Source organism: Lichenostomus cassidix, chromosome 5, assembly GCF_008360975.1.
Source record: "Lichenostomus cassidix isolate B80296 chromosome 5, HeHo_3.0, whole genome shotgun sequence".
Lineage (NCBI taxonomy): Eukaryota > Metazoa > Chordata > Aves > Passeriformes > Meliphagidae > Lichenostomus > Lichenostomus cassidix.
In genome coordinates this window covers 44,398,648-44,421,823 of record NC_139486.1, presented here as the reverse complement: position 1 = coordinate 44,421,823, position 23,176 = coordinate 44,398,648, and the positions used below count along the sequence as shown (strand labels likewise).

The window sequence follows — 23,176 nt, the reverse complement described above, 5'->3', positions numbered from 1 at the left end:
GTACACACTTGAGCTCCATCTTTGGATTACTGGAGACCAGCAATCTCCTCTGAGAAGTACCCAACCAATTGCTCCAGGTCTTTAATAAGAAGGATGGAGTCACTGCCTTTAAAGACAGAACATCTTTTTGCAGTAGTTCAGACAGTGAAATTAATACAGGATTTGAAAGGGGTGGATTGGTTTTTGAAGCAGAATATACACATTGCCATTCACCTTCACCCTTTGGAGTCTGTCACTCTTAGCTTCTCGGCCATGTGCGTGGATAACCAGGAAGAGACTGCAGAAGCAATGCTCAGATTTTGGGTATGCATGATGATATCCCTTTCAAGCATTTCCACATATCCAGCATATGTCTCCAACACCCTGAAGTGGGGGCAGCCCTCCTTCCTCAATTCCTTTAGGGCTCAAAGAGTGATCCCTCCAGAGAGAAAGGACTTCTTCTCATCCTCTACCAGTGATGCACCAGGAAAACTGAGCTGTAGAAATCTTTGCCTGGAGTGGTGGGTGAAGCCTCCACCCACCACCATGACCACCACCACTGAGGAAAAGAGGATTTCCTATTTGTACCACAAAGCCAGACAATTGATGATGTGGCCATGCAAGACACTTGGCAGACTGGACATCACCACACATGGCCTTCTTTCCATACAGTTAGTGCTTGCTCCCAGCTCAGCTGTTGTGCCTGCAGCTGGAGCCTGTGCATCTATTCCCAATGGGGTGACAGCAAAGCAGGGGCAGATTTAAATCCTAAAGCTGGTGGGTAGGTATTTATTGCCCAGGCTACCTTTGGAGGAGAGGAAAATGCTACCTGCCTTTCCAAAATGGAAGAAGAAAAGCAAGCAAAGCCATCCCGCAGCTCCCAGACACAAGCCTCTTTCTTTCTCATGGCATTTGCAGGCAGGAGATCTGACTTCAGCCAGCCCTGGCACGACAAACGTCTGCTGGCTCTCCCTGGCATTAGCAGACTGTTCGCTCCTGGGGGTCTGTGACAGTCCATACAGATTTCCAATTCATCCTAAACCGCTTTGCTGGCATGCACTGGATTAAGCACCCTGCACTCCCGTGACCTTAGCAGAGACAAGGCTTCCCCCCTGGACAAAGGCAGGCTTTGCCTAAAAACCAGACATCTATGACCAAAGACATCCCTCTCTAAAGACCCCATCCCACATGGCCAGCAGCAAGACACAGCTTGCAAATGATGCAGAGGTCATATCTCCTTCTATGACTGACGCTTCTGGCTGAAATCCATTTCAGGGCTACAATGAATAAATTATCCCACTGTTGGAGTGCACACAGCACAGCCTTTTTTATCTGCAAAACTGTGCTGCCTGAACTGTGTAGATTCTTACACGACACCAGCCATTTCCTAACCTTCCCAAGCAGAGTCAGGTTGGGATTTAAACTCAGGTTCAAATCAGCCGTGAAGAGGACACATGCTACATGAGCCTCCCTGTGCTAAACCCCAAGTAACACAGTATAGCACTTTTTTGCACGTTTGACATACCTTAACTTTGCAAAACAATGTGGTCCTTTCATGGACTCCGTTATTTTTGTACCCTTTCCCCTGTGGAAGTTCAGCCAGAAAAAGGCACCATTGCATCATTCTAACCCCACCCATATGAGGCATTGTGCAGGGTGTCACTTTTTGCTGATCTTGCTACTGAAATTAAATCAGATTGCTACAAAATGTGTCTAGAACAGAAATGGAGACAGATCTGAGGCAATGATGAGCACAGGGAGCCCCAGGGCACTACTTTAATTAAGATAATCCTATTTGTTGCTCATCCTGAAACAGGTTATGCCAGAAATTATTTCAGTTCCTAGCCAGGCCATTCTAGGCTAGGAACTGTAAAAGGTCCCCCTCTTTTTTATTTCCAGCCTTATTTCCTATAATCTGTGACAGTCACAAGACCCAGACTGCAACCAGGAGCACACAGGGATGCACACAGGCTGCAGGTGGCAGAACAGAAAGCCAAACCTGCTGCTCTCTGGCAATGGCTCATGCCAGGGGTCTGAAAAAGCTGCTTTCTTGCCCACTGACAGGTGGCTGCTTTGGGGTCAATGCCCTGGATGGGTACACAACCTCCCTCCTCCTGCTGACATTTCACAACATGGAAGATGAGACAATAACTTAAGCCCAAATCAGGTACTAAGATGCTGCAAAACACACAGGCCTGCTTGCTAAGTCCCTCTTCATCAAGCACTCGATATGATCAGATGTCTGCCAGCTCCAGCACATGAACTGGACTGAAAAGGTTGGCCCTGAAGACCAGAAGTCCCAGTCTGGAAAATAAGATGGGTTTCTACATCATTCAAGCAGAGCCAAAGTCAGGGCAACTTCCCTGTGAAACCGCCTGCGGTTCCTGCAACAAGATTTTTTTCCCCTCTAATAAAGCACAACATATCAAAATTAACATCAAAGAGAATGCTCTTGTTTTCAATATGAGGGTTTTTTCAAAGATGACATCTTAGTCATTGTTAAAATAACACAGAGAGGCTGTCTTGTGACACTTGAGTTTCTATCATGTCAGCCAAGTGGTGAAAACAAACCTGAAGGAAACATGCAATGCAGATGTGGCAGTCTGGGTGCTCTGAGAGGGAACAAAACCAACCAATTCTGCTTTAGGAAAATCAGACCAAGGGCCTGTCACATTTACTTTAGCTCGAAAAAAACCACATAACCATCTGACATGACTGTGATCTCAGCATAAGGTCCTTGAAATGCCACAGTTGAACTGCATCCAGTTGTGGCAGCAGGAACATCTGAACAGCTTCCATGCTCCTGACACAAGAGCATGGGGTTGCACATCCAGGTGAAGGATACAACCTAATTTTACTTTTTTTTTATTTTAAAAGCACTTCTTTTGTATCTCTTGGGGTCTTTGCATTTAATGGTGTGTGGCTGCTACAGACCTTCCTGCCTGCACTTGCCTTGGTGCAAGGCAGCAGGTGTTAGGCTGCACAGGAGTAAAACCAAAGCTCCTTTCTACTCCCCAGGGTAACCAGACTGCTCCTTCTCTGCTTAGGGCCAAGCACTGCTTCTCTGCTTGCTGGGAGAAGGGATGGCCAATTCCAGTCCCCCAGCATGGGACAATGCCATCTCTGTGCCCAAGAGTCATCAACCATTTACAGGCTGTTATTTATAACATCTTTTATTCTACTACAAGAGCTTTCTGATTTTCTGACCCAAAGACCCCCAAAACCCACTTGCTGCTCTTACCCTTCACCATCCAGCAGATCTAAGTGACATCAGCTACAGCATGTTTAACACACCCACTAATTATCAAGGGAAATCCAATAAAGACAGGGATTGGAGATCACTAATGCTCCACAGCTCTCATGCTGGATCCTGTCTGTCCCCATCATCTGATCCAGGGAAGCCAAGGTGTGCTAAAACCACTCATCTTTACCCACCCCAAACACCCTCCAGGACCTGAAAGAATTCCCTGTACCCTGCTGGAATTTGGTGGTTTACCCACAAGGTCCCTAAACAATTAGTGCTAACTTCTAATTAGAAAGAACCAAGTCACAGGAGAGCCTCCCACTTTGCCCGTGGAGCAGCACTGATGAACAAAGTAATTAGAACCACTCTGAAGTGAGCAGAAGGATTATAAAATCCCAAGCCCACCTCTACCCCATCCCTGCGTCATTAAGATGATTTTGTTTCTATTTTTTTAAAGGATGAGACTACAACTGGTCTTTGGCTGGGTGATCTGGACGTGACTCCTGACAGCTGGGCAAGGAGGATGCCCTGCTCAATGTCTATGCAGATACTCTTCAGAGATATATCTCCCTACATAACCCTTTTAACCAAGCTCAAATTCCTCCCAAGGACTCCTAGCAGGAGCTAGAAGTGGTCCAGCCAAACACTGCACTCCCCCTGCTAAACATGAAGACTGCAGAGGCCATGGCAACAAGGTATTGCCAGACTTCAGCCCTCTCCTGAGCAACACTCCTCTCCTTACACAGCAAGGGTCCTGTCAGGTTCAAAGGGGGTTTTTTGTTTCAAGAAGTTAGTAATAGGAACATATAACATTCTATTTATTAAAAACAATTCCATTTTGCAGTGGTGTTTGGTGCAGATTTTTTTTAACACCAAATCAAGACATAATGTTGGTGTCTCCATCCTTGATTTCCACAGACGGGTGGACACAATATAATACCTAAGTGGCTTCTCATAGGCACAGCTAGGAGCAAAATACAAAATCTAGGTAATGTTCTAGACAAATAATTCTTCCCCCAGGGAGAATTACAAAGAACATCAACTGGGCCATATCAATACATCTCCCACATCCCTGCCAGAAGGTGGAGACACAGAAGCAACGTGTGGTGTGCACTGCCCTCTGCTCTCACAGGGCAAGGACCCAGGTGGGCACACAAACATCCCTGCTGTGCTCCTGCTTGCACAGGGAAGCAGAAGTGCAAACATGGCAGCAGCATTTAGGAAACACTTTTTAAAGCTATGTAAGTCAGAACAGGATTTTTACCTCGACTGGTAACCCAGTATTTCTAAGAAAGATTTAAAATATTAAAGACTAACGAGTAGAATCTGGCAATGTTCCAGAGATGTCTAGTTTCTCTATCAATTTTTTGAAAGCCTGACTCATCATAAGGATGCATCACATCCGCCCTTCCAGACATTCACTCTTTTTTTTCCTCCTTACCTTGTCACTGTTTCTGTATTTGCCCCATTTCTTCAGCATCTTAAGCCACTTGTCCACACGTTCGATTTCCTGCTGCTTTTGCTGGTGCAAGGGAGAAGACAAAACAAATTTAAGAAAAAAACCCCCAGGAGACGACTCGTGAAAATACAGAACTTCATTGTCCTAGATTTAAACTTATATGCAAAGACCTCACCTAAGGGATGAGAATAATCCACAGGTGCGTGCAGAAACTGGTAATTTCAGCACTTGGTAATTAAAAGCAGCATTGGTAAAAGTGATGACACACAGGCTTAACACAGAGAAAGCATTCCCAAGTGGAGTATACCCTGACAATAAAAATCTTTGCAAGTTCAGCTAACCTCAAATCCTATCACTGTATCAGATGGGCAGAAATGTGATTTAGTCCCTGTTAGCAGGGTCCTAACAGACAACAGACTCCCATCTCAGGGGAGATGAGGATGGAGATCATGATTACCTACAACTTCCACCATTTCCCCTTGCACATGCAGTCCCCTTTATGAGCCACAGCTGCTGAGCACTGTGCCAAAGCAGAGGGAAAAGCCCAAAATTGCTTTAAGAGGTGCTTTTTCAGTGCAGTGTGAAGGAGGGAAGATGTCTGACACAGCAAAATAAAAGCACCACCAGCTGGGCATCGTGCAGAGCTCCCACTCTGGGAAAGCAGCAGTGACCAGTGAGCGCTGGCTGTCTACTTTGCTCTTACTTGCTCACTCATTTCCTCAAAAAACATTCCCTCCCCAGCTGGTGTGATAAGGATGCCACATCCATGATGACAGAGCTGGCAGCTCTCACCTTCTCCTCCAAGGCGGTGCGGGTTGGCAGCTCCTGCTCGCTGGAAAAGCAAGGGGTCACTGGTTACGTCATGGGCAAGAAAGGGTGTGGAGGAGCATGGGGTGCTGCAGCTCAGGGATCACCTCAGACACCTTAGGGGATACGTCCAGGGGACTTTGTACCTTTCCTACAGCTGTCCCCAGCATGAAAGAGGCAGGGGAAGGACCATCCAAAATCCCACTACCCAACAGAAGCTCCTGGGGGGTAATCAAGCACTGGACATAACTGGAAATCCTGGGTATATATTTTCTCTTCAATACACCCATGATCAGCAGTTCAAAGGGTGGGGAAGCAGAATTTCTGGAGAGCAATTACTTCAAACTCCATTCTTGCACACAGAATGCCTACTATTATAACTTTTGTTCAGGATCAGAAAAAAATAGTTCTTTTAAGCCCTGTTCCCAGGCAGAGTGTACATCTAATTCATCTGTGCCTTGGTTAGGATGGAGATTTCCTAAGGGAACCAAAGATGATCAGATATCTTGTCTCACTTCTTCCTACAGCTCCCTGAATCATCAGATACAAATGCAAGGGCTTCTCCCTCTGTGACACACCACAGTCCTCCATGAAGGCACAGGAACACCAGCCTGCACCTTCTAACGCCAGGCTTGTGGTAGGAAACCATTTCTGAGCCTTGTCTTGCAGCAGATTCAAAGCATCAGAGTGTTTGAACATGCACAGTTGAGGAAAGAGGCCTATCTAGTCTTTCCTGCTGCATTTGGGATTGATCAAGCCAAGCCACAGAGCAGCTTAATGGAGAGATGCTGGGCCTGTCATGCTCAGTGCAGAAGGATGGTGCACACACACAGGTCAGAGAGGAAAGGAGAGGGCAGGAGGACTTACTGCAGGAATCCAAACCGGTCTGTAACTTTGTACAGCGTGAAATCAGCATCTTCCCACTGGTCAATCTGAGCTCCCTCCTGCCTGCCCTGAAAGCAGAGAGGACACCTGTGAGCTGGTCCAGCATCAGGAATGCCCCAGTGCCTGCATCCTGCCCCCCAAGCCCACATCTTTCTCTCCCAGATGATAAAAGGCACAGAGCCAGGAGAGCAAAACCAGCGCTAAAGAGCTAAATACAAGGCAGGCAAGAGAAAAATGTGCAAGTTCAGCCTATCCACCGTTCCATGTGTGCCTCTACTAGAGACTGGGACGGGCTGTACATGAGAAAAAACAGTGCTGTTGGGCATAAGCTATCCTGGTATTAAGGGAGCACTGAAGCACCAGAAGCTCAGCACCTTTCAGTATCTATGTTGAGCACACATGGGATCTGCAAGAAACTTTGGGGATGTAGTGAGAGGGGAGGTAGATGCAGGGAGAGCTGGCATGAAGCCTGATGGCATGAGGGTTACTGGGGCGATGCCTGCAGGGAGGCAAAAGTCCCTATTTGATGCATTCCTAATTGATTAAACAGCTTCAACTGTAGCCAGCATGCTGGGGAGAGGCATGAGGCTGGTACCTTCTCATACTTGGCGACGATCTCTGCTTTTTCCTGGGCTATTAAAGACTCTATATCCTTCTTCATATCAGAAGCTGTAATGGGAAAAAAAAAAAGCAGAAGGGAGGGGAAAGGAGATAAGTAAATGTGTATACAGCATGTGAAATATTTTAGGGAAGTGCTAATACAAAAAACGTTTGCTGACAATTTTAGCTTCCAGTCATTATCCCACAGCTAAAATTAGGCTGAGGTTGCACAGCCGCTGTACAGAGCATTCATGGAGCTTGCCTGCATGCAGCAGGACCACCAGCTCCCTGCTCCAGGACACAGCCCAACCCGAGCAAGGGGGGGGTCTTGTCTTTGTTCTCAGGCACACACATGACAGTATGAAAGAAATGGCTTTTAAATCAAGACACGCAAACCAGCCACAGAGCCCCTGGGTGGCACAGGACAGGTGCCAGCCAGGCTCTGCCTAGCACACCATCCATGTGGATGACAGCAAGGCACCACAATCCTGCCCTATCTTTGGATAGGAAACCATGAGATGCTCTGTAGGGGCATCCAGAGGCAGATTTAACATCAAACAGGAAACCAAAAGAAGAAGTTTTTTGCCTACTGAAGTGTGCATGAGACAAGTAAACTGGCCTCTAGATTACCTCTGTAGAAGGCAATCACCTTCTACATACAACTCCAAAAGAAAAACAACACAGTGGTAAGATGTCCCCACCTATGCTGAGACAGACTAGTCTTGGTCTAAGCAAGACCCTGAGAGCTGTGCCCACTGCTCTGCTTCATCCCATACACATACATACAAGCAAGGTAACTTGCCATGTCAAACACAACTTGAGTGTTGTCCTGTACAAGCGCAAAGGAGCATCCTCTCTGTCAAGCCATAACTACTTGCATGTGCTGCGTAACGCAAATTCTTCAAATTCACAGCAGGAACGGGTGTATCTTCCCCCATTATTGCCTCCACAATCAAAACAGAGCAAGGACAGAAATATTAAAGTGTATTTTACTCTTTAATTTTTCCAAGTTGCAGCTCCTTTTTCAAATGCAATCTTTGCTCAATAAATTTTAATCACAGCTTAATTTTTCAAAGTAACAAGGTCTGAGTAACTGTGTCACAATGTCACCTAATATTTCTGCATCTTCTCACATCGCCCATGAAATTTAACTCAAAGGCAATTTCACTCCCCTAATTCTGACTTTTTTGTTGTTGTTGTTGTTGTCATGGGGCCAAAAAATTCAAATGAAGTCTTTTATACGCTGCTAAAAATACAAATATTCAGCAGGCTACAGGGCAAAAATAAACCATACATCAAATTAAATGGGCAATTTTTCAAGACACTTACAAAGTGAAAGCTATTCTGAACATCTCTAACCACACTCCATAATAGAGTAACAAAGGAAGAGCAATTTGGTACCATGGGACACAGCAAGAACACATATATTTTGGCACCCACCTCTGCAAAAGCCTCTCTGCAGCCAGAAACACCAGACTTGTGCAAAGGAGCCAGTTTTGCATCTCATGCCTGGAACATGCACATTTGTTTTCTCTTTCTACTATAACTGTGCAAAAGTCCAAATTTAGGAAAAGACTTGAAAATAGTTGATGGCAGTGGGAAGGACGGAATGGCAAGTGGCTACACCAGCCTCAGGGTCTAACCACAATGCTGCTGCTTTGGGGAGCACAGGGACAGTGCTGCACTCAACAATGTGATTGACAAAGTACTCTGGACAGGGAACAGATCATAGCTTAGCTCTGTAATAGCATATATTGAATAGGGGTATTTTTGTTATTTAATTCTGCACATGCTCAAACTCCAGAGTAGTTTTGACACCATGATGTTATATAGCATTTGCTTGAGGAAAATGACACCTTGTGTACATGGAAAGTACTGAGACTTTGATTTTCTGAAGGATTTGATGAAACACATCATTTTTTTCCTTGATGTAAACAGGCTTCCTATAAATAGGAACAGGCTGTACCTGCCATGCTTTTCCACATACCTATGTATGACTGCATACTTTTTTTTAATACACCACTCATATTACTTTCTCAAGTCTGCCACCCAATTTTCTCCTGCGAGTACTGTATTTTCCTGGCAAAGAGATTTTTTTTCCTATGACAAACACAGCAGATGAAGCTGCTATGAACAGGAATAGTAAGAAAATGTGAGCAATGCAACAATGGTATTAGATAATTTACTGGGATATAAGCAACAGCAAGTCCTGAGCCATGCACACTTAAATTCAACTGGGAAACAAAGTTATTAACTAGCTGCTTTTAAAAATAATGAGTTGAAAACACCCACAAACTATCATCTCGGATTAAAACTTGCAGCTTCCAGTCTACAATTTAAGGAAGTAAAAATTAATATCAGGAACAGTAGACCTAAAGATGCTTAATGAAAATGCATCCTGCATTGAACATTATCTAGCCATCATCAAACCTGAAATAAAATACTTAGTTTTTGAATGAAAACAGCTTTCCTGAAATTAATTCACCAGCTGGTATCTCAAATATTGGCAGTGAGAAGAAAGTATCTGCATAAAAAATTCAAGACTTCATGTCAAAATTGTTCTCCATAAATCAGATTTACTGTTATAACCTTCCCCACAAGCCCCATGTTTTTCCAGACAGATCTGCCGAGCTCCCATTGCCCCACATGGGATAGCCCCTGCTGGGACCAGCCTGGCTGGGAGAGGGGAATCTCTGCCCACCAGTCACCCCCAGTGCTGCAGCCCTGCTCACTGCCCAGAAGAACTGAGCATTTCCCATGGCTCAGCAGCAGTGCTCCTTGTGACACAGCCCAGGACACACACACATGTCCCCTGTCACCCCTAGCGACAACACGATGCCTCACACTTATAAACCCATCAGCAATCACCCTGCCAGTACTTGGCAGAAGGGCTTTTGAAAATGAAAATATCGATAAAATCTCTTCTCAGGAAACACAGCGTAGCAACATGTTCTCAGTCTTGGGCTGGATTTGAGGATATTTTGGAACTCAATTTTAAAATCTTTTGTACTGTAGAACAGTATCTACTCAAGCCATTTGAGATTAAGACTACACATTTGTAGTTGTTTTTTATTTGGTAAAAGGTCACTGAAAAAGCAGAAATGGGTTTAGGTGAGTGTGTGCTCATTCTGAATGTGTCCACTTAACTTTAAATAGAGACTGCTGCTAGGAGAAAAAAAAAAACCCAGGTTTTGACACAGCATACTGCACCCCCACTCTGGCCTCTATCAGACTGAAACTACTTCTGTGAAATAAATTTTAAAAGGTACATACTTCTACAGTCACACCAACCACTGCTGAATCATAACAAGTCTCCGTTCCTGTTTCACATTCTATTTTAAAAGCACATTTTAATACAGCATTTTATGTCTTTAGCCATCTATGGTATCAGCCTGCAATTTTTCCTTTAGGGGAACAGTTTTAAAGGAAAAGCATATCCATCTATACAAGTGAAGATGCTTATACAACATCTGCTAAGAGGTGAGACCCTCTGACAAGGTACACCTGCAGTCTGCACCACTTCCCCCAGCAAAGCACTTTTAAAGCAACTACTCACTTGTAAAGCTACTAGTAGTTGTACCAGTGACTCATGCACTTGCATGCCCTGGAATAAACCTGGCCATGCAGAGCAGTGCAAGTGGCTAAAGCAAGCTGTGAAAAGTTGAGTAAACCCCATCAGGGTTTTGAAGTGCATGAAACAGGCACGTTGACATGCTTCAAACCACACAGGCTAAGGGCTTGGAGCAACCTGCCCATCCTGGTTGTCTGGTAGAATCTAGAGGGACAGTCAGCAGCTGCAAGCTGAGAGGAGCTGTCATCAGAGGCTGCTGTCCCATATGCTCAAAAGCCTTTCAGAAGCAAACCTGTGGCATTGCACCACTGCACATACCTACTGAGCACAGCCAAAATGAGCATGGCTTTGGGACTGCTGACTGCATTGCCACGGCCTGAGGAAACCTCAAAGTTCCCCATGGCATCCAGAAGGGGCTGTGGCAGGAGGGCACCAGTATGCCTGGCTGTGTGCCCATGAGGTGATGAGCTGAGGAGGAAGCGATGGCCACGGCACCACCGACTGCAGGCAGAACTTCTGTTTCATGAGAACCAACCCCATGCGGAAGTCAACCTACTCCTGAGGCCTTGGTACAAGACTGGCCAGCATCCCCAACTCCAGTGCTGCAGCTGCTGCAGCATTTTTTTTTTAATTAAGACTCCCAAATTTCTGTTCCAAAATGGACAGCACACTCAATGCACTTGCATCAAGGATTTCTGCTGATCCCCATGCGCAGATTCTCTCTCACTAACAAACCCAGACTGCAAACATCCTGGCCAGGCACCAGCTTCAAAATACATCACTGGACTGTGTATCACCAACCTTAGCCCAAATCCAGTACACAATTACATCCCTGCTGCCGGAAAGAAAATCAAGATCTGCACTCACAAAGCGAATTACAGCTTCAGGAATGAAATTACTATCAAGCAGGATGAACCAAGATACAGGAGATCCTGTTTGCATGTTTATTTCCTTGACTACGACCCAAGAGCACACAAGCAAGCGTTTTCATTTGTTTGTTTTAAGAGCATAAGGAGCACTAAGCAAGCTGAATTGCAGGGAGATTTGTTTTAACTGTCTTGGGGTCTTTGAAAATGACTACCGAGAGATCACTTTAAATGAATCACAGATGTGCTACAAAAAATTCAAATGATCTCCTGTGCCAGTAAACTTGCATTGTATCTGAAACTACACTGGATGCTGTGCTGGATAAAATCAGTCACTTCCCTCAGTAGAGGTACTGGCAACACCAAGGGATAACCCCCACTGCAACTCACTTTAATGCCACCAGCAATGTCCCAACAAGCCAGAGCATCCAGCATCATTGTAGATGAGATCCTGCTGTTTTATTACTATGTGTAACCACAGTATATGGCAGCTTTCAGGGCGATTCTCATTTGCTCCAGAGCCAGTCTGTGAGTTTGCAGATGACAGGATGAAAGCACAACCCAGCTCCAAGCAACGCACCCTTACCTGAGCCTGGTATCAGGTGCCAGGATTCATCAGTTCAGCTGGAGTTGTCCACTCCCCTGAAGGCATCCACCTGGCAGGAGCCAGTTGTCTCTGCCGCAGGGTGGGGTGAAGACCCCTAGTTGCCACAGCCCACTGGTCAAATGCCCTTTGGCTCACTCACACTGCCCGAGCTTTGTGTGGCAGCTCTCCTCCACCCTCGTCCTCTGGCACATGAGAGCTCACCACAGGCAGCTGGGAGAAGAGGCAAGGCAGGAGGCAATCCACACTCTCTTGTCCCCCAGGTTCACTGCAAAAGAAATAAGAAGTTGGTCAGTTTTCCAGTTCTGGCAGAGCAAAGGCACCATCCTTCACCAGCACAGGGGTCTTTGAATACAGGAAAGGCAGGTCCCATTGGAGCTAGCATTAAGGCAGCATCACGATGGGGAAGGAACAGGCTGTAACTGCAGGGCACACAATGGCAGAAATTAAACTACACTCATCTGTATTGCAGAAAAAAATGCTGGTGTAGTTTTTCTGGCCATTTTCCAGCCTGGTTGAGTGGCAGGGCTTCCCATGCAGGTTTGAGAGCCCAACACACCTTTGTACCAGCAGGCACATTGCACCAGTAATTCAGCAGGCAGAATATACCCCCTTGCCCTAACCAAAGGAACAGTATTACATCCAGCTCCAGCTGATCTAAGAGCATGCTGCCCCTAAGAAGCGCTGCAATGGAGGGTTCCAGCCATTCCTTCAGGACTTGGGTCAAGCAAAGACCAGTACACAGCATCACTGACTTGCATAGCAGAAGAGCTGGCACAGGCTGTGTCACCTGAGCCACCTTCCAGCACTGGCAGCTCTCCCTGATACATTTGAACAGCTACACAGTCCAAAGGACACCAGAGCCCAACAGAGAGAGCTACCACTTAAAAAAACCAACTTTCTAGTTCTCATCTTCAGCAGCTCAGAGAAGCAGCGCATTGGTTCCACAAGTGTGAAATCAAGACATCATCCCAAAGCACAATGCTTTGCTTGAAACCAATGAGCACCGGGGACATGAAGCACAGCTCACTTTTGTCATGAGCTGCCACTTTAATAATGCCACCTCTCCTCCAATCCCCCTCACAAACACCAGCAAATGGACTTTTCCCAATGTTCCTGAGCTATCACCTCAACTCAATGCATTGAGTTTCCCTGCTGTCACCCTTCCAGCACTGAAGTGTAACAACTTGGAGGCCCTGAAGTGCAGAAGGCCTCACACCCTTTCAGAGGTGGCCACCGTTATAACCAAGTAACCCCTAACACAGATTATATTTTTTACATGTTATCCCCTAGTAGGTTGTAATATGGCTTACATGCATTAAATGCAGATTACACACATTTCCCTCTATTCTCCCAATTTGCACCAAGCTTTGACAGTACAACGGCAAGCTGTGAATCACAAATGACAACACTTTGCCACTAGACTATGGAAATATCAAGAAACTCATATACATTAGCCAACTCTTCTAGTTATAGAAATAACTAAAAGGCCATGTAAGACCACAGTTACATGCTATCCACCCACCTCAACACAAGCAGTACTACCAACAAATACAACATCTCTCAACCTTCTCCCCACTATCCCTCTTCCTTTGCTCCCAGTACTTACATCTCGCTCTCATTCTCACATGTTTTCGGTGCTGTGCCTTGGTGCTCTTCTGCCAAGGATGGAGATGGGAGGAGAGAAATAGGAGGGCTGATAAAGAGATTTGGTCTCCTCCCTACTTACACTCAGTAAGCGCAGCCTTGGTGCTTCTGCACAGCTCAGCTGTTACAAAGTCAGAAGATGCAGCTTTAGACATAAGCTAAACCCTCTGAGCAGAGCAATGAGTCTATAAGCAATTCTTTGTCAGCTTCTATTTTTAGACCTCATGGGGATAAAAGAGCATCCAAATATTTTTTAAGCTCTTTTTAACATGAACTTGTCTTCTAGAGACAACAATAGCAAAAAAAACAAACAGACAAAGGTCGGCACAAAAATCAGAGATGCATGAATTATTTTTTTAAAGCACCATTATTTAAATGACTTTTCATTTGAAAAAAAGTAGTAAACTAAAGAATGCAAAAGTCCACATGCTGCTTTTGGGAATTGAAGATTAATTTTCTCTCTGCATTCCCTCCTTTTTCCATTCCAGTGTCTATAAAAAGGGCAAAAAAAAAAAAGCCAGAGGGAAAACACAAATAAAATCCTCTTTTTTTGGGCGATGCACTGACCTAGAAGGGAACTATATCAACACAGAGCTTAGGAACTGACTTCTTTGGTTTGACTGGAAGAGCAGTTTGCATTTCTTTAACCATAAACTAACAGAAGCTACAATGATAGTGATTCTCTGCTTGGACATGCATTCCTCCTAAAATACTGTATTTTATTCTTTTTGGTACATGTAGCAACACTACAGGACACACTACTCTTCCCCTTGTCATTCTTGCCTCCAGCTATACTTGGCAATTTTAGGTAAGCTAAAGGCTCCTTTTGCTATTTAAAACTTTGCCTGGTTTTGGCTTAGCGGGCACTGTCAGCTAGAGGCCACCCACACCCAACACGTGCCCAAAGCAGCAGGGTGAGGACACGTGTCCTGGCTGATACCCAAGATGTCACCCTGGGCACTGTGGATCTAGAGATGCTCCCTAGCCAAAACCAAAGGAACAAGGATGCAAACATAAGCTATCATGCTGCTGGCAGTCTGTGCTCTCTTTGGCACACAGGCAGCATCTTTTTTAAAACACATACAAGGAAATAACAAACGTACTGTTATATAAAGTTGCTGGTATAGCCAATGAAATAAAGGAGTAGGAAGTTAAAAATCCACTAAAAAGATGCAACTTGTCCATGAAAAACTTGTCCAAAATAATTACTGAGGGGAATGACTTGTATGTTATAGATATCTAAGCTGAGTTAAAGTGAGACCTATGCTGACTGTATATGTCTTACACTGCATTCCAGAGCCGCTGGCTTCCCCTCATTTTTAGGAGGGAGGCAGCTTCAGCCATTAGCCTGACCCCAGCTACTGCCTAGCCCCTGGGAACCACCCTCATTCCTTCAATCACTTTAAATGCATTTAATCAGCTCACACTGCCTCCAAACACAGAAACCTTGCAGGAAATTATTTGTCTTTGGCAGCCTCTGCAGAGGACACTCCCTCACCATTTTACTGGCAGTATCCTGGATTTGCATTACCTTCAAACAGCATCTCCAGATGCTAATGCATGAGCCTTTGTTAACTTGTTTTCTTCTATCAAAGCCCCATGCAAGCATATCCAGTAATAGAAAACTTGAGAGAAAACAAGAAGTATTTGATCCAACACCGGAAAGTACTGAGAAAACGTCTCCCAAAGCATTTTTAACAGCCTTGGAACTACATACAGGACAGCATTAGGATATGTAGGGTTTTTTTTAAGTCATATGAAAGCAATCTTTTTAATTACAACCTAACTTTTCCCTTTCTTTTTGCTTGTTGTTAACTCCTAAAATCATGCCAATGTAAGACATGCAGGAATTTTGTGTGTGTGTGCAAACCCAACATTTTACTAAACAAGAAAATGTAATCATAGAACCATAAAATGGTTTGGGTTGGAAGGAACCTTGGAGATCATCTAATTCCAATCCCCATGCTAAGGACAGGGATGCTGTTCACAGATTGCTGAGGGCCCCATCTGGCCTGGCCTTGAACACTTCCAGGGATAGGGCATCTACAATATTTCTGGGCAACCTGTTCCAGTGTCTCACCATTCCCTGAGTAAAGAATTTCTTCCTAACATTTAATCTCTCTTCTTTTAGTTTGAAATCATTCACCCTTGTCCTATCCATATGTGCCTGTGTAAAAACTAACTCTCCCTCTTTTATTCTATGCCCTCTTTCAGTATTGGAAGGTCCTCTAAGGTCTCCCTGGAGCCCTCTCTTTTCTGGGCTGAACACCACCAGTTCTCTCCACCTGTTCTCACAGGAGGTCCTCCAGCCCCCTGATCATCTTTGTGGCCCTTCTCTGGACCTGCTGTAACTGGTCCATGGCTTTCCTATGCTAGCGACTCTGGAGCTGGACACAGTACTCCAGGTGGGATCTCATGAGAGTAGAGTAGAGTAGGAGAATCCCCTCTCTCACCCTGCTGGCTGCGCTGCTTTGGATGCAGCCTGGGCTGCATTGATTTCCTGGTCTCTGAGTATACACTGTTGGCCTATAAAGAGCACAGTTTCCAAGACAGAATCCTGAGGGATGCCACTTGTCACTGGCCTCCACCAGGACACAGAGACACTAACCACAACTCCCTGGTTACATCCACCCAGCCAATTTCTTATCTACCCAGCAGTCCACCCTTCAAATCTGTATCTCTCCAATTCAGAGATAAGGATGTCATGTAAGATCATGTCAAAGGGCTTACAGAACTCTATGTTGATGACACCTGTTCATCTTCCCTTGTTGAGTGTTGCAGCCACTCCACCAGAGAATGCCACCAGGTTGGTCAGGCACAATGTGCTCGAGGTGAAGCCATGCTGGCTGTGTCAGATCACCTCCTCATCTTAAATGTGCTTTAGCATTGCCTCTGTGAGGATCTGCTCCATGATCTTCCCAGCCACAGAGGTGAGGCTCACTAGTCTGTAGTCACCAGAGTCCTCCTTTCTATCCTTCTAAAAACAGGAGTAATGCCTCCCTTTTTTCCAGTCACCAGGGACTTTGCCTGAACACTGTGACTTTTCAAAAGTGCAGGAAAATGGCTTGCCACCCACATCACCCAGTTCCCTCAGGATCCTGCAATGCATCCCATCAGGCCCCACAGACTTGTGTCTACTCAGTTTTATCTGACAGTCTTGAACATGGATGGCTCTTTGCTTACATTGGGAGAGACTTCACTCCCCCAGTTCCCACCTGGAGCTTCAGGAACCTGAGCGATGTGGAAAGCCCAACTGCCAATAAAGAATGAAGCTAAGAAATTGCTCAGCTTGATCCATACCTGTTACTACCAGTTTTCCCTTCTCACAGTGGTTGTCTTCCCTTTAAGGAAATTGCTCACCCAAGAAGTCCTCCCCTCTTTTCTTAGTGGAAAACATGTTTGTAAAATCCAACCATAAGTGAAGACTTCAAGCAGAGGTAATACGTCCGCTTACAAAACAGCAATGGTCATGTAGGACACCCTGTTAAAAGCAGCTTTCCAGATTAGGAGTCAATATAAAAATAACTCAAGGATTCTTGTGGTTTTTGAGCAGTGTTGAAACCAACATCTGTGTCATTTAGTCAGGGCTCCAAAACACATCTAGCAATTAACTGTGTATTTGGCTATTAGCACTTTGCCGTGGTTGATCTAAAACTAAACCTTCCACAGGGGCTGAAAGACAGACACACAACTTTCCAGACAGCAAAATTTAAATGGTACTGACATTTTGGAGCAAGCCATATTACTGACTTAACAGTTCCTGTACATAAGTCATAAGTGAAATGATGCTCAGGGGAGTGGTGGGAAACCAGCCAGGCAGGTTGGTGCTGGATGCCTGTCACCGTGAAGCCTAGGATCCAAGGGGATGTACAACCAAGGGAGCTAGGTGACACAAACAGACATCAAAACAGATGCCATCTTTCCATTTCTAGGTTTTCAGAGGCATTTTTGAGAAAGCAACACAAAAAAACTGGTCTCAGAACCACAGTGGGTCTATTACCTACATTTACTGTTTTGCATGTCCTCAGCATTTTTTATGTGAATAATGGACAGCAACGGAAGTGGGATAAAAGCAAGTCAAAGGGCAGGCTCAAGTCTATCAACAGAAATATTTGAGAAAGGTTTTTCCAGTGAAAGCTGGAGCCTGCATGAAGAAAGTGACAGCATTCATGGAAAAACTAAAAAACTCACAAAACCTCTTCTTGGATGAGATAAAAAGCAGAGGAGGAAGTTTAAAAAAGCAGAGGAAGAAGTTTAAGTACATGAAAGCTTTTGGCAGTGATATAAAGACAAGCATTTGGTATGATGGAGACCCATGCAAGGCTGTCCAGAAAAACAGCAGCAGATGCTGTTCTCTCCAGCAAACAAACACAACTCAAGTATCACCTGTATTTCAAGATGCAGTTTTACTTAGCTGAAGAAAAAAGAAAAAAAAAACGTACTTTGCACTTGAAAGGTGCATTTACCTTAAAAATGCTGTAACACTCACCCAACAAAGCAACAACTAGACAGTTCACTATAAACAATTCACTTATAAACACAAAATTTCAGTTACCTGCTACAAATTGCATTTGCAAGCTGGATGATGATTTCCTCAGCAGCCTGGGAAGTTAATCTTCCTGTTCCAAGATCAAAACCTGTGAGACCACAATGCATCCTACTGAAAGGCTGCTGGACTCTTCACTGTGAAAGAAAGCTTGGAAAAGGGAAGTTGCAAATAAATAAGCATCTAAGGGCAGTGGAGTTCCTTTTGATAGGAAAGGAACTTTTTTTCCTTAATGCAAAGAATGGGTCCAACACAAAGAATAAGATTCCTGCTTGAGTTAGAACACGCCTGCAGGCCTTCAGATAAAACTTCAAATCTAATATTGCATGGGAGCTTTTTGCCTTTTTCTTTTTTTAACAAAATACCAAGTCCTTCAGCAGGAAGGATCTTTCCAGAGAACAGAGATCAGAGTTGGTTCACACTTTATCATCACTGTTAGTTGAGTAGAGAGGGGCCTCTGTGAGCCCTGCCTTTAAAGCACAGTTGCTTCAGTCTTGTCCTGACTGAGTACAAACAAAGGACTTCATCTCCCTGGGTCCCATTTCCCATGTAGGCCTAGACTGGGATTCCCATCTTGGCCACAGACTTTCCTTCAGCATGTGCTTCACACAGATGTACTGCTGCGGCAAAACAAAAGCTGTGCCTTTCCCACCCACTTCAAGCACCTTTCCTCAAGGATATCTCCCGTCCTAGGACCTGCTAGAGGAATGTGTGCACTAAATCTCTTTTCCAGCAGTAAAGCCTGTGCTGTGCTAGAGCAACTACATGTTTCTCCCACTTCCTTCCATTGAGAGCAAACAAAAGCTTGTTACTCACTGTTATCAGAAAATATTTGCTTTCCCAGATTGTTTCTGACTCCCTTGTTTCAGAAGGGTTTTCAGCAGAGTAACAGCACACTCCCAACAATAAGCAGCAGGGGTGGTTTGAGACAGAGGCCCTCTGGAGCCCACCCAGTAAATCCAACCCAGACCCAGGTGCAACCCAGTCCCACCCTTCCAACCTGTGCAGTCTCCAGCACCTCCTCCATTACCTTACAGGTCCCTTGGAGAGGACAACATTCCAGCAGCATGGCTTGAAGAGATGGGGCCACTTTTGTACCACTGACATGGCTTCAAATGGCTGCCCTGTTTTCCAGCTGTAAACCATCTCCAGAAGACAAAGTGCCCACCCCAAGTACCTGCTGTATTGCACTCTAAATATGCTACTTTGAGAACATGCTCTTCTCACCACACACCGCGCTTCCTTCCTGCCACATCCCTTATCACCCTTATCATCCCCAAACGACACAGATGAAACTTCACTTTTGCTGGTGCTGCTCCTTTATTCAGTGACCAAAGGAAACATTCTTACACCAGGCACTAAGCCCATGGCACTTCTGCTAATGAGTGATGATAAAGAATTAAACACAAGTGTCACATGAAAACAGGGCACCAAGGTTACAGTTCCCAAAAAAGCACTGCTCTGTCATTCTTTATTTTTAATTTAGTCTTTTTTAAAACAAGAAGAGTATCAAGTCTCAAGTCCTAAACCTAAGAAGGGCACCAAAAGTCCAAGTATTATTCAGGATATGAAATGCTCAGCTATGGCCACCCAAGCTGACATCCTGCAGATTTGTGACTGAAACCTGTCCACAAGGACCAATGCCAAGCCCAAATACTTTTCATCCATAGGTGGGGGTTCCCTACAATGAAAGCATCACCCACATAACCACTTTGTGTCCCAAATTCGATGTAAGGGAAAATGCAAAACAGGCACCTGCAGGAGCTCAGCACCAGCCCTGCACCATCTCCTGATAAAAGCTCCCAGGAGACCTTAACTGGCCATCACTTTGGCATAAGGCTCTGCTGAAGACAGATTTGAAGCTCATATTTTTGAAAACAAGTAAGCAATTTCTTGATCCAAGAATACAGTAGTGGAGGAGGGTGCAGAAAGGACCACTTCGACAAGTTTCTAATGTTGAATTTTCCATAACCTCTTTCAAGCGAGATCCCTTTTACCATGGCAAGTCCTGCACAGCCCCTGAGCAGATTGGGACTTGTAAGTACCCCACACCACACAGCCCACTCTCCCTCATCAGTGGCCACACGATGTGGGCTTGGTTTTTTGGGGAGCAGCAACCTTTTTTTTTGTTCTGACTCAAGGCTGGACACATGGTGTTAATACCTTCAGTACACTGGGCTGTCATTTCTGAGAGTGCCTCTGGTCATTAAAAAGGCACCACAGCATGAAAGGATTTACTGGAAAGCAAAACAGCCTCAGCTCATTTTATTTACTACCAATTAGCAGAAAACACTGATCACTGATTTGGATTCTGAAAAAAAAAATTATATAAACAACTAAACAACTACTTAAACACCTTCCTCATCCCTTCAGCCAGACACCCCTCCAACCCCACCATCAGATTCTTCCTTGAGAACTTTCCTGATGTCCTCTGAGATGGAGCAGCACACCACACATGCAACACAGACAGACCTTCAGCTTGCTTGCTTTCATGTGTGTTTATTATTTACCCTCAGCTTAATTGCTTTCTTCCCACAATGCCACCAGAGGCAAGTCCAGGCAAACACATAACTGCTGTTCCTTTTGGAGAGCCAGACCATCTCCACAGGTAGCTACTGAGACCCAGACAACATCAGCAACTCAGTCTGAAAATGCTTCTCCTCTCCTGCCTTTTATACCACCTCTCTTTGAGAAAGTTTTTCATGGCCCCTTCAATGTTCACAGAAGTCCAGGATCAGCTCACTGGACCCTCAGGATCTGTGCTTGCTTTCAGTCTGTCAACAAGAGGTGAGCAGAAGCCCAGCAGCCCGTGGATGATGAAGAACTTCAGGTTTCACATGAGAATTTACTGGTTCTCTTATTTCAGAGACAACATTTGCAGGTAAATCCCAAGAGACTCGAGACAGTCAGCCACACCACAAGCCATAAAGACCTGAAATTTAAACTGCCATTCCTTACACCTGCCCTTCCACAGGATTCCTGCACTACAGTACCTCTATCCACATATCATTCCTCTGTCCAAGCTTTTCTCTTTCAGCTACTTAAACTTTTTTGATCCTGTTTTCAACTGCTTTTAGGAAGCAGGCAGTGGCAGTCTCTCAGTTGCTACAGCCAGAGGAAAAGCTGAAGCATATGCCATCTCTCTGGCCTGGGAAAGGTCCTTCATGAGATACACCCAACTCTAACATCACACCCTCTTAGGCACCAAAATCCACCAGAACACAGATTTCAGTAGTTCTCCTGCCAGGGGGCTGCTGCTCCCTATTCTTCTCCCCTTCTATCTTTGCCTTCTATCTAGAAGAAAAAGCTTCTAGAACTACAAAAACTCTAAAGAACATGTTAAAGAAATGTATTATTAGGAGAAGGTCACAAAACAACTTGAGAATAGCTGCAGCTAAAAATACCTAATCTTCACACCCCTTCTTTAGTGAAAACATTATCAGATGTCACTTTCCAGTGGTAAAAACATATTTGTTTTTTAATTAAGGTTATATTTTGAACACTGGATTTTTTTTTTGACAGGGATCACAACAAGAGACCCTGGGAAAAGACTTTGTTTAACACCCCGAAGATCCCACTTTTCTCTGCTACCTAATTGAAAGAACTCAGAAACAGGCACCTGCAAATCTGTATTTTCTTCTAACACCACCTAACTGCGCAAAATAACTTTCCAAAGAGAACAAAGTATTTTGGCTACCCATACAATGTTGCAGAGTATTTGTGCAATATGGATTCATTTGTATCTTTTAATACTTCAAAGTATCAAGGAGGTCAATACGAGAAGGACAACAAGCGGAACAGCAGAGCAGATCAAGTACCAGCACAGGGCTGGAAACTGCCTCTCATCTGATCTAAATTCTAGACAGGACTAGAAAAATCTGCATTATAGACACACTGAATTGGTTAGTCTGTTGCTCAAAGTCTCCCAGCTCTAAAGAGCAATAGCCATGATGTACATCAACGTCAGGGCTTACTTCAACAGTAGGATGAGCAGAGCCAAGGAAATCAATTAAATGCCTCCAGCAGAGACTTTTGTACCTTTCCATTGATTAAATAAACTCTGGTTTACAGATCACATAAAAAACTTCCCAGAAGTTACTGCAGGCAGGTGAAGAAACACCTGTGGGAACATTTTAACAAACTGTGCACATACAAGAGGAAGCTTAGCACACCACAGCATGCTTTTTTCTCCGAAGATGTAAATTAAACCCAGGAATAACTTCATCTGAAGGTCCAGAAACCTTGTCCAGATCACACACATTGCTTTTTCACCCGTAAAAATACGCACCTTTCCCCCCCTCAGAAGCACTCAAACCAATACTTTTTAAATTAATCACTCACAAAATACTTTTGACAGTGCCTTACTTTGGTAGCCAACTCCTGCTCTGCTTTCCCCGCGGGCACCTCCTTCCCTCCACCACAAAATAAGCAGAACATCTCATATGTGCCCATTCCCACTGCTTTCTGCCTGTCCATGCAGGCATTTGTACCTTTCCACCACCTGCTTCCTTGTCAAAGTTATTTGAAACCAGCTTGATGCAAAGTTTGGTAGCATCAAAGAGATTGAGTGTGCAAACCTCCTGCTTCCCTAAGTCAAGGTGAATACCCATCGAAGAGCACTTCAAAGGACTAACCTGGAAGTGATGAGCAGGAAGACAACCAGACCACCACAGCTATATTCTACTGCTAAAAAATTTGCTAAAGGAGATGCACCAGTGTGCTAGGGGGCCTCCCTGTGCTCTCCCCAAAGGAGGAGGAGGATTGGGGTTATTTTGAAGGACAGGCACCAAGCACAACCACAGGAGTGTACTGGGAAAGAGGCAGGGCTCAGATTCACAGCCACCACCTCTCCCTGTCCGCTCAGCCTGGAGGAACTTGGAAGACATGCCCACATGATGTCATTACTGGGTTGGTGTCTAAATAAAGGAAGCTTTTTATAGAATTTCTCACTGACAAACTTATTCCGGT

The 23,176-nt window shown here is 44.7% G+C and overlaps 1 protein-coding gene across 7 annotated transcripts in view; it reads right to left on the bottom strand.

Moving 5' to 3' along the window:
* Nucleotides 1–23,176, bottom strand: part of LOC146436495 (uncharacterized) — a 74,406-nt gene that overhangs the window by 15,627 nt on the left and 35,603 nt on the right. For 3 of the 7 annotated variants that reach the window (XM_085062730.1, XM_085062731.1, XM_085062733.1), the window contains 5 exons: nucleotides 11,998–12,283; nucleotides 6,970–7,043; nucleotides 6,357–6,442; nucleotides 5,475–5,514; nucleotides 4,665–4,745 (listed from right to left, as the gene is read on the bottom strand). In XM_085062730.1, coding sequence (XP_084918856.1) covers nucleotides 4,665–4,745; nucleotides 5,475–5,514; nucleotides 6,357–6,442; nucleotides 6,970–7,035 — 273 coding nt within the window. In that variant the 5' untranslated portion in view covers nucleotides 7,036–7,043; nucleotides 11,998–12,283. The other 4 variants (XM_085062734.1, XM_085062732.1, XM_085062729.1 and 1 more) reach the window with 4 other exon arrangements.